The 12854-nt window shown below is 39.5% G+C and overlaps 1 protein-coding gene across 1 annotated transcript in view; it reads right to left on the bottom strand.

Moving 5' to 3' along the window:
* The window catches only part of c7b (complement component 7b), a 44061-nt gene that overhangs the window by 9565 nt on the left and 21642 nt on the right, over positions 1 to 12854 (bottom strand). Inside the window, exons 10-14 of the mRNA XM_061980801.2 lie at positions 11758 to 11924; positions 6383 to 6611; positions 2413 to 2584; positions 920 to 1007; positions 643 to 775 (exon numbers count right to left, since the gene is read on the bottom strand). Coding sequence (XP_061836785.2) covers positions 643 to 775; positions 920 to 1007; positions 2413 to 2584; positions 6383 to 6611; positions 11758 to 11924 — 789 coding nt within the window. The remainder of the gene's footprint in view (positions 1 to 642; positions 776 to 919; positions 1008 to 2412; positions 2585 to 6382; positions 6612 to 11757; positions 11925 to 12854) is intronic.

The following is a 12854-nucleotide window of genomic DNA, read 5'->3' as shown; positions in this document are numbered from 1 at the left end:
ATAACTATGAACAGGCATGAGTATCAGAAGTAGCATGGCATGAAGTGAGCAGAGGTAATGTCGCCAGGCTGACTGCCTGGCAACTACAAGTTTAAATACTGGTGACATGATTAGTGAAAACAGGTGCTTGACTCAAAATGTGAAACAGGTGAAACCAATGGTTGCTATGGTGCAAAACAAGGGAGTGAAAAAGCAGGAACTAAGTGTACAAAACCCAAACAGAACATAACTTAAACAAAACATGATCACAGACATGACATTTAACGACTAAGTCAATATTTTTTTGTGATAAATCGCATGCGTTAGCGCATCAAATGATTTGTTAAAAATGTCATTGGTTGCTGGCCTAAAATATTTGCATACTACTGTATCTATCTCTGCTTGGTGACCTAAGATCAGCTACTTGGTGTAAAAAAAAAAGCTAATTAATCCCATACATTTATTGCATTTTGTACAGTGATTGATCAAACAAGGGATTTGTTTGTAAATAGAGTATCGTAAAGGGAAATCTCCCTCAAAACATACACATAAAAAGTATTTTGTAAAAGTCCCCGTATTGTATCTCATCAAGTTGTGCACCTGTGTACATAATGAAGTGACTTGATAGTGCATATAATGTCATAGAAGGAAGGGTATGCTTACTTTTACAAGACATGTCTCCAGTCTTCCAGTTCTGACCTTCAGTGCATTGAGCCAAAGAGCTTCCACTGAGGTAATAACCCTCAATGCAAGAGTACTCTACTGTTTTTCCAACCAAATAAAAATCCTTGGGATCCTGCAAAAACACACATACCAGTGTTTACACTTTACAACAAGTATGTACTGTAAGGCAGCATTGGTTATGAAACCTAACACTAAGCACTTGTTACTAGTCATTTGGGATTGATTCCAATGAATATATTAGGTGTGTAAATCTAACCTGGATGAAACCGTTTCTGAGGTTTGGAGGAGGCCCACAGGTCTTTGGTGGAGTCAGAGATAGATTGAAACACTGAGGTTCCATCATCCTACACACCAGTTACGGACAGAAAACACAAATTATTATCCATATGCAAGTTCTTTTGACAAGAACAAGCAAGTTTGATCATATTACGCCTAAACTCCTCAACGACACTTGGAGTCGAACTTTTGCTTGCATGCAGATCGGCCTCAGTCTATGAATATTACATCATCACACCCAAGACAATGGGCACATACACCCCCCGTCCCCCACCCCACGCCTTCACCACCGCTTGTTTCCCCTCAGGGTGATGGTCGGCTGGCAGCACTTCATAGCAGCAGTCGACCTCCAGGGCCCCAACTCCCCGTCCCTCTGTTGCGAGTTGTCGTGATTAAATGTAGCGTGTTTATGTGTGCATTGCATGGAGGTTTTTCCCCACTCCGGACTAGGCCTCCTTAGGACCCCAGTCTAGACTGTATTTTTTTATTCATCTTCTTACCCAGCATTTTACCTTTTTCTTATCTTTTACAGGGCTCCTTTGGCAACCCATCAGCCTTCCTGTTCTGTAACCCTGTACACTGTTTGTTTGTCTAATCTTGAACGGGTTTGTGCTGAAAACATAGTTTCGTTGTACTTGTGCAATGACAATAAAGTCCAATCCTATCCTATCCTAAACTGGCTCACCGGCACTGGCTTCCTGTGCACTTAAGATGCGACTTTAAGGTTTTAATACTAAACGGTCTAGCTCCATCCTATCTTGCTGATTGTGTTGTACCATATGTCCCGGCAAGAAATCTGCGTTCTAAGATCTCCGGCTTATTAGTGATTCCCAGAGCCCCAAAAAAGTCTGCGGGCTATAGAGCGTTTTCTATTCGGGCTCCAATACTCTGGAATGCCCTTCCGGTAACAGTTAGAGATGCTACCTCAGTAGAAGCATTTAAGTCCCGTCTTAAAACTCATTTGTATACTCTAGCCTTTAAATTGACCCCCCTTTTAGACCAGTTGATCTGCCGTCTCTTTTCTGCTCTGCCCCCCTCTCCTGCGTGGAGAGGTTAGTAAGTAACCACAGATGAACCGCTAGCTGTTCAAAGTCGGGACTCGGGGTGGACCACTAATCTGTGCATCAGTTGGGGACGTCTCTGCGCTGCTGACTTGTCTCCACTCAAGATGATCCCCTGCTGGCCCTACTATGGACTGGACTATCATAATATTAACTAGATCCACTCAACTTCCATTGCACTGGTCGCCCAGGGCGGGGCGTCCCCACATCTGCGGTCCCCTCCAAGGTTTCTCAATGCATCCCATTGGGTCAAATTTTTTCTTGCCCTGATGTGGGATCTGAGTCGTTGTGGCTTGTGCAGCCCTTTGAGACACTTGTGATTAAAGGCTATATAAATAAACTTTGATTGATTGATTGATTGATTGATTCTAATTCTGGAATGAGATGGGAGTGCACAGGTATGTGTCCTTACTGTAAATACTGCATATCTGCATCGTCACAGGGCGATTGCTCTTCTGTCAACCCAGAGCAGTGCTGGCCACCTCTGCTAGGACTGGGGTTGGTACAGCTGCGGGATCTTGACCTTTGACCACCAGAACAGGAACTCCAGGTTGACCAGCAGTTCCAGCCACCATGGATCACTCCTGTGACGAGAGTAAAGTATCAACAATCTCATTTGGTCTTTAAACATGTGCAGAGTGCAAATGTGGTGTGGACGTTTACATATGTGCCGTGTGTAAGTGTCTGGAAAACAACTGCTTTAAGTCATAACTTAAATGTTGCATTGAGCTTGACATATAGTCTCTTCTCAAGGATAGGACTATCACTTTTGCATTCCGAAGTCCCAATTAGGGCCTCTCTCCGACGAGAAGTGATCCAATCCACATGCGAATGTCAAATTAAGTGGCCTTATTTTATTATGTGCTCAAACTGAAAGACCATTATTTACTTCAACTTGATAGTTTGCTTTCTCCAAGATGAATATGAACATTCACTATATGCAAAACATAACATGAGTTAATTAATTCACTTCAGTTAACATGTTTAAACTCAAACATATGTGTTATATGAACTGCTTTCACAGAACTCTGGTAAAAAAAATACTATTTTGATAATCTGGGTTGCTGGTTTTGCTTACCGACCTCAAAGCTATTTTATTTAGTACATGGTGAAATGATAAGTGTAACCAGTAGATGGCAGTCAAACATAAGAGATATGTGTAGACTGCAATATAATGACAGTTACACACAAGAGCTATTTGTAGACTGCAATATGACTCAAGTAAACAACACTTTATATGTTCCATTGAAAATATAGAACATTACACACGGCGCTCAAAATTCTATCAAAATGTTTTACTACGACTTTGGTAAGCTATGAAGCCACACTGTATGCTGGATTGTACTGTGCTTCAACATACGAGTATTATTATGGTGTGTGTATAAGGTAAGACATATTATCTGGCGGTTTGTGCAAAACCAACTTTTCTTACCTTCTGGTACCTGCTGATCTGTATTTGGGATCTGCATAAGTCCTGAAAAATTGCGCGCTTCCGCTTTGTAGTCTGTGTCGACATCGTAGTTTATAAGCTTCTTCTTTTTCTCTATCTTCTTGTTATGGGCATTCATCCTCCGCTGTTGCCATTTCTAATATGAAGTAGTGTAAAGTTCTTACTTATATCTGTCAGTAAACTCGCCATGAAAGCGCTAAAAGATACCGGTGTAGTGAGTTTACATTATTCACCTAAGGAACTTTAGTTATTAGAGAGTTCCGGTCGGACGTTTTTTCACAGGACACATTTCCGGCGGATGAGAAAATGCTGCTCCGTTATTAATTTAAGTACAGTCTGAATGTCATTAAAACAGTTAGCTCCATCTTTTGACACTTCTTCCACTCTCGTCCTTGCACGCCACACCGCTACAACTAAGATGACGGGGAAAAGAAGCTGCCGAAGGTGAGCCACGTAAATAAGACCGCCCACAAAACGGCGCATCCGGAAGCGACTATCAGAAAGCGGCTTGAAAATTATCTATAAAACATAATCTATGCAACATTTTGACCAAAGAACCACCATTACATGTTATGTAGACCACAAGGAAGTGTTTTACATTTAGAAAAGAAAAAAAATAGTCCTTTAATGCGCCCTATAATCCGGTGCGCCTTATATATGAAAAAAGATCGGAAATAGACCATTCATCGGCAGTGCGCCTTATAATCCGGTGCGCCCTATGGTCCGGAGAATACGGTAAGCTTACCACCGAGCTTCAATGTATGGCTTTCTTATTGTAAAAGTTTGTGAAAGTGCTATATAAATATCAGTCATTTGATTTAATAAAAAAATAAGCCTCAAAACATTGCAATGTTTGCCGTAACTTTTTTTTAAAGCAAATATAATAAAACAAGCCAGCCAAAACACAAAAATCTAGCAAAATCTTAGAGGGGGGGCTGTTAAATGACACAATAATTGTCTCTATCTATATTGCTCTGCAACAAAACATTAGGATAATGATTTGAGCCAGTTACTGTCATATTATTTTTCTTTAAAGTGGTCATATTATGATATATATTTGTTTACTTTTAAAACACTTTCTTGTGGTCTACATAACATGTAATGGTGGTTCTTTGGTCAAAATGTTGCATAGATTATATTTTACAGACCATCATCAAACCGCTTTCTGACCGTCTCTTCAAGGTGCACCTTTTAATGGGCGGTATTATTTACATGCTAAAGCTCTCCTTTAGGCCAAGCCCCGTTCCAGTGCGTCTCCACCCCGTCACCCATGTTGTAGTTTTTAGCGTCTCCATATCGAGTCTACTGACAGATATAAGTTAGAACTACAATATACACTATTTTTATTAGAAATGGCAAAAGCAGAGTCTGCCCCATAACAAAGGATAGAGACAAGTAAGGAACTAACTCTTCAGGTAAACCATATGCATACCCTGATATAACTTAGGCAAAATACATTACAATTGTCTTAAATTCCAAACGTCTAGTTTGAAAAAAGTACTGTTTTTTACGGACCGTAGGGCGCACCGGATTATAAGGCGCAAGCCTAGTCAGGTCTATTTTCATAGGGCGCATTTAAGGGGTCATATTATTATTAAAGTTAAAGTTAAAGTTAAAGTCCCAATGATTGTCACACACACTAGGTGTGGTGAAATGTGTCCTCTGCATTTGACCCATCCCCTTGTTCACCCCCTGGGAGGTGAGGGGAGCAGTGGGCAGCAGCGGTGCCGCGCCCGGGAATCATTTTTGGTGATTTAACCCCCAATTCCAACCCTTGATGCTGAGTGCCAAGCAGGGAGGTAATGGGTCCCATTTTTATAGTCTTTGGTATGACTCGGCCGGGGTTTGAACTCACAACCTACCGATCTCAGGGCGGACACTCTAACCACTAGGCCACTGAGTAGGTATTATTATTTGTTTCTAAATTGAAATTGTGGTCTACATAACATGTAATGGTAGTTCTTTGGTCAAAATGTTACATAGATTATGTTTTACAGATCATCTTCAAGTCGCTTTCTGACTGTGAAAAACCGTTCGACCGGAACTCTCTAATAACTAAAATTCCTTGGGTGAATAATGTAAATTCACTATACCGATATGTTTTAGCGCTTTCATTGCGAGTTTACTGACAGATATAAGTAAGAACTTTACACTACTTTATATTAGAAATGGCAACAGCGGAGGATGAATGTCCCATAACAAGAAAATAGAGAAAAAGAAGAAGCTTATCGACTACGGCGTCGCGACAAACTACAAAGGCGGACGCGCGCAATTTTTCAGGACTTATGCAGTTTCCAAATACAGATCAGCAGGTACCAGAAGGTAAGAAAAGTTGCTTTTGCATAATATTGCGAAACAAACCGTCAGATAATATGTCTTACCTTATACACACACCATAATAATACTCGTATGTTGAAGCTCAGCGCAATCCATCAAGTGGTGCGGCTTCATAGCTTACCAAAGTCGTACTAAAATATTTTGACAGATTTTTGAGCGCCGTGTGTAATGTTCTATATTTTCAATGGAACATATAACATGTTGGTATTGTATACTTGAGTCATATTGCAGTCTACACGTATGTCTTATGTGTAACTGCCATCTACTGATCACACTTACCATTTCACCATGTATCAAATAAAATAGCGTCGAGGTCGGTAAGCACAACTAAAATGATTCCGTACATTAGGCGCACCGGGTTATAAGGCGGACTGTCATGTTTTTAAAAAATGAAAGGATTTTAAGTGTGCCTTGTAGTTTGAAAAATAAGATATGAGGGTTTCATAAATATCCCCGCAATGCCTCCAAAGTTTGGATTAAAATTTTCAGACGTTATGGGAATCCCAAATACACATAACAAGTGCCAACAGGTTAAAAACGTTGGTTTTGCATACATTTAGAATAAAATCAGCCTGTTTTTTTTTAAATCATTTACCTGGTTGTTCTCCAATCGCAGCTCCATGCTCACATGCTTGTCCTGAGGTTCCTGGCCGACAGACACATTGGCACTCTGAGCCGGTCAGGAGCGCCTGGCCGTTATTCTGGCAGGGTCTGCAGTGGCAAGGATGCTCTTCAGCCAGGTACTCTTCGATGGCTCTTTTCAGGTGGAGCTTCTTCAAACCTGCACACTGCACCTCCTTTACTAGTTCATACAGAGGACGTAGCTGGAATACAAGATTCAAAACGATCAATGGACCATAGAGAGGTCCGAAGCGAAGTCCGTGGGGCATCTTTGAACTGCAGCTCGTTTTATTTGGCCTAAAATAAAATTGATTCACCCTAAATTGGATGTATTATTGAATATTTCACAAATTTATTGTCACCTATAACACAAAGGTACGATACCAATGTTGTTTTCAGATAGCTTTGCATATTTTGGCTTACACTGGATTGGTTTTAGGGTCTTTAAGGTGCAAAATATATCAAAATGGGACCCCGCATTCTTAGTTTTTTACTGATTGGACACCCCTGCTATATAATATAGTGGCACTGGATTGGTTTTAGGGTCTTTAAGGTGCAAAATATATCAAAATGGGACCCTGCATTCTTAGTTTTTTACTGATTGGACACCCCTGCTATATAATATAGTGGTACTTTTATTGTTGTATGCCACACTTATTGTAGGTTTTCCATAAAACGTTGCCCCTGTTTCCATACAGTATATTGTCTCTGTTATTGTAAGCCGAACATGACCTCTAACAAACTATTTGGGTTAGTTAGAGGGTTAGGGTTAGGGTTAGGGGGCTACTGGCTTTTGTATCGTTAGGCATAATTAAGTCTGCAAACACAGTATAATCCCACCTGTCAGTGACTCATTCTCTGTGGGGGTTTTTTCGCTGCAAAATAATCCACCAGAAAAGCAAGTACCAGCACTTTGACAAAAAAGTACTATTGAATTACATTAAACTGATAGCAAAAGTTTTCATGTGTGTGAGCAAACGCAAAAACTCATTAAGAATTCAGTGGACCACATGTGAGCAACATCAGACATGCACACTGTGGCCACAACAGCAGCACACCTGTCCCAAACAATAACAACTTAAATGCTTTATTATTATAATGAAATGACAGCAGTCATTTCCATGAGATTATTTTCTAACATAAGTGTTTTTGGCCAATTTACAATTGCAATAACAAAAAATATTGTTTTTCATGAGCTGTGGACGAGTATTGTAAGTCTGGGTGGAGGTCTGTCCTGCTTTGGAAATTATTTGTACCCCTTTCAGGTATCGCATTTAGTTCCCATTAAAACATTCACATGTTGCACAATGAGATGTAAGCATGGGATCATGTGTACATTCCTGTAACTGTCTGTTTGTAAAAAATATATATTTTATTAGTATTTCTCTAATATGATAACAGCAATTCATGATTATTATTTATAAATTAAGATTTTTAATAAATGACAGTAGAATAAGCACACAGTTGATTGGTAAATCATAGTGTAGCGACCTGGAATAACACATTATGTGTAGGTGTTGGAGTTGTCCGACTTTTTGTGTGGCTGTAAACGCATCACTGGCTAAGTGTCCTATGTGCATGTGTCCGCGCAAGTGAGAAAGAGCGAGCGGCCGCTGATATAACAGATGACGACGTTGGTTTTGGTCTGATTTGTACGGCCGAGAATGACCAGTTTTGCAAGATAGAAATTGTTTACCAATGTTTTTGGTCATGTGTTTATGCATGCTAGCATACTAATATGAACATGCTACCTTTTTAGCTAACTTTACCTTCTCTACTTAGACATCCATACACCTTACAGTCATATAACTTGGTATGTGACACATGCTAATTGATAGCATGCTACCATTAGCTTGCTGGCATGCTAAAATTAGCACGCTAACTTTTCGAGCTGTTTTTGCAACCGTTTACCCTAGAGTCGTATAACTTGGTATGTGAGACACTTGTCAACTGTGCTAACATTAAAGTGCTAACTTTTTTTGCAAAATGTTCTTTTTTTTCTCTAATCCCCTAGCCAATAGAGTTTTGCTCAATAAAGTGAACGATGGAATTCCTCTCCTCCTTAAAGCGTCTCGACAGACGTTACAATAATTGATTTTTGATGACGAAAACTGTTGTCTATGTTGTGGCCGCTAGTCGTTTGCACAGGCGTGCACCTTCTTTGCCAACAAGAGTTTTCAGTTATACGTTTCATTCATCATTTATATTTATTCCGTATTTATTTTCTGCAGGTAAATCTACAATTATGTTACGTAATGTTAATTTGATTTACGTGGGAAAAAATTCCTTGGTTTTTGTCTCACTTTTTGGAACGGGTTATTACCGAAAACCGAGGTACTGCTGTAATGTATCTGGTATGCTCTCCGGACACTTCACTGGGTAGTTTGATAGTAATGAGACCCAATAGGTTACCATATCAAAATTTGAGAATTTACAGAAATATTGACACTGGCTTCATTGACGGTGTCAGGAAGGTATTTGCAATTTAATTTCAGATGCTCCAATGTAAACTGCAAACTGGTGTATTGTTGAGGCTACAAAGCGTACACTCATATTATATGCATACACAAAGCTCTAAAAAAGCAATACACTTGCTTTTTAAACCATAATTGAGACTTAAAGGCCTACTGAAACCCACTACTACTGACCACGCAGTCTGATAGTTTATATATCAACAGAGGTGGGTAGTAACGCGCTACATTTACTCCGTTACATCTACTTGAGTAACTTTTGGGATAAATTGTACTTCTAAGAGTAGTTTTAATGCAACATACTTTTACTTTTACTTAAGTATATTTATAGAGAAGGAACGCTACTTTTACTCCGCTACTTTTACTCCGCTACTTTTATCTACATTCAGCTCGCTACTCGCTACTAATTTTTATCGATCTGTTAATGCACGCTTTGTTTGTTTTGGTCTGTCAGACAGACCGTCAAAGTGCCTGCCTTACTGGTGACGTTTCACTTCGTTCCACCAATCAGATGCAGTCACTGGTGACGTTGGACCAATCAAACAGAGCCAGGTGGTCACATGACCTGACTTAAACAAGTTGAAAAACTTATTCGGGTGTTACCATTTAGTGGTCAATTGTACGGAATGTGTACTGTACTGTGCAATCTAATAATAAAAGTTCCAATCAATCAATCAAAAGTGTGAAGGAAAAAAGATACTTTTTTATTTCAACCGCACGAGGACGTTCCTGTCTTCACAATAAAAGTGCCGCTCCATCGCGCCTGCGCTTTCAAAACAAGAGTCTCCGAAAGCCAGTGCAAACAAGCTAGCAAGCTACGGAGTTTGACGCCAATATATGTATTGTAAAGTGTATAAAAACGAATATGGAAGCTGGACAAATAAGATGCCAAAAACCCACCACTTTCATGTGGTATTAGACAGAAAGGAGGAACTTTTCTTCTCCTCCATTTGAAAACGTGGACGTTATCATCACAACTGTCTGATTACAATCAACGCAAGTCATCAGAATCAGGTAATACACCAACTTATATTGTTGTCTTCATGAAAGAAGGGAATCTATATGTTAAACATGCATGTATATTCATCAAAACACCTTTAACATGTAAACAAAAACAGCAAAATAAATACATATAAATTATATACTGTATATATCAATGTATATGTATGTATGTATGTATATATATATATATATATATATATATATATATATATATATATATATATATATATATATGATATGAGTGTGTATGTTACTCATCAGTTACTCAGTACTTGAGTAGTTTTTTCACAACATACTTTTTACTTTTACTCAAGTAAATATTTGGGTGACTACTCCTTACTTTTACTTGAGTAATAAATCTCTAAAGTAACAGTACTCTTACTTGAGTACAATTTCTGGCTACTCTACCCACCTCTGTATATCAATGATGAAATCTTAACATTGCAACACATGCCAATACGGCCAGGTTAGCTTACTAAAGTGCAATTTTAAATTTTGCGCGAAATATCCTGCTGAAAACGTCTCGGTATGATGACGCCTGCACGTGACGTCACGGATTGTAGAGGACATTTTGGGACAGCATGATGGCCAGCTATTAAGTCGTCTGTTTTCATCGCAAAATTCCACAGTATTCTGGACATCTGTGTTGGTGAATCTTTTGCAATTTGTTCAATGAACAATGGAGACAGCAAAGAAGAAAGCTGTAGATGGGAAGCGGTGTATTTCGGCAGGTGTTGTGCCGGACAACGCACCCCCGCCGTAGAATTCACCCCCTGACTGTTGTGCTGGATAATACAGCCGGTGTTTCATTGTTTACATTCCCGAAAGATGACAGTCAAGCTTTACCATTGGCCTGTGGAGAACTGGGACAACAGAGACTCTTACCAGGAGGACTTTGAGTTGGATACGCAGACGCGGTACCGTGAGTACGCATGCAGCTGCGGCTTCCAAACATTTGATCGCTTGCCCGTACGTGCGTGCCGCTATGTGCATGTCACGTACGTAACTTTGGGGACTTTGGGGAAATATATGTGCTGTATGAACTTTGGGGAGGTGAACGGTACTTTGGGCTGTGGGATTGAGTGTGTTGTGCAGGTGTTTGAGTTTTATTGGCGGGTTATATGGACGGGAGAGGGGAGGTGTTTGTTATGCGGGATTAATTTGTGGCATATTAAATATAAGCCTGGTTGTGTTGTGGTAAATAGAGTATATATATGTCTTGTGTTTATTTACTGTTTTAGTCATTCCCAGCTGAATATCAGGTCCCACCCGCCTCTCACAGCATCTTCCCTATCTGAATCGCTCCCACTGCCCTCTAGTCCTTCACTCTCACTTTCCTCATCCACAAATCTTTCATCTTCGCTCAAATTAATGGGGAAATCGTCACTTTCTCGGTCCGAATCGCTCTCGCTGCTGGTGGCCATGATTGTAAACAATGTGCGGATGTGAGGAGCTCCACAACCTGTGACGTCACGCGCCTATCGTCTGCTACTTCCGGTACAGGCAAGGCTTTTTTATCAGCGACCAAAAGTTGCGAACTTTATCGTCAATGTTTTCTACTAAATCCTTTCAGCAATAATATGGCAATATTGCGAAATGATCAAGTATGACATATAGAATGGACCTGCTATCCCTGTTTAAATAAGAAAATCGCATTTCAGTAGGCCTTTAACTCTTCAGCAATTGAGAGTGTAATGGATGTTTTATGTAAGGGTCTGACATATAAAGATAATATATATATATATATATATATATATATATATATATATATATATATATATATATATATATATATATATATATATATATATATATATATATATATAAACATATATATAAACATATAAAGCTGCTTCTGTGTTGTATTTTTGAATACCTTCTGATCTATGACATCAGGGAAGTCTTTAACAGAGGAGGCCCAGTTGTCATAGGCCTCTCCATTTACTTCTGGATTGTCAAGATCCAGAACTTTCAATACATCTGAAAACGATGGATCTCCTCCAAAAGTGTTCACCTTGATGGGCATCTTGGATACATGTCCCTCTGTAGAGAAGAAGTCACATCATAACAACATAAATTGCAAATCATGGGACACATCTTAACTTCAAAACACCTTATTTCAAGACTACGGATTGTATTCGAGCATTGGTTTCGTCACTTTTTATTTATGCATTTGGCTTATTTTATTGCCGAATGTGGTTTTAGACTCCGAGTCATTGACGTCCTCATTCTATTGACTGCTCTGCTCGTTAAACAAGGCTGCGGTGTACAATGAGAAAAAGGTTGTCCATCCTTTCTGAAGTCCTCCATTGATAGGAAATGGGTCTGTGAGGGCATTTTGATCGCATACCGTACCCACAATGCCACCGTGGAAGGACCGCACCAGGTAAACAAAGTCCTCCAGACAGCCAAAACGGGTAACGATTGCCCACATTGCAAGATGAGGGACTTTGGCAAAGGCTTTCATTAGATCCCCCCCTAAAAAAATTTCAGGTTGTTGACTCAGGTCATGTCAATTGTTCCTTGAGAGGGTCTACAGCAGGGGTGTCAAACTTATTTTAGCTCAGGGGCCGCAGGGAGGAAAATATATTCCCACACGGGCTGGACTGGTAAAATCATGGCATAATAATTTTAAAAATAAAGACAACTTCAAAAAAATTGTATTTGTCTTACTTTGGCCAAAACTAGAACAAACACATTCTGAAAATGTATGCATGACAAATAATCCTCTTGGCAAAACACTTTAAGTTAGTTGAAATTTCTGAGGAAAAAATGGTGCAGTTTCAAGAACACCATGAAAAACACAATGAACTAAGACTTCTTCCTCAGTGTATTTACAAAGCCGTTAAACTAAAGACACGTTTGGAGAAGCATTGATTAATTGATTGAAGCTTTTATTAGTGGATTGCACAGTACAGTACTTATTCTGTACAATTGACCACTAAATGGTAACGCCCGAATACATTTTTCAAC

Source organism: Nerophis lumbriciformis, linkage group LG20 (genome assembly GCF_033978685.3).
Source record: "Nerophis lumbriciformis linkage group LG20, RoL_Nlum_v2.1, whole genome shotgun sequence".
NCBI lineage: Eukaryota > Metazoa > Chordata > Actinopteri > Syngnathiformes > Syngnathidae > Nerophis > Nerophis lumbriciformis.
The sequence above is the reverse complement of the archived record's forward strand: the minus strand, read 5'-3'. Positions and strand labels throughout refer to the sequence as shown.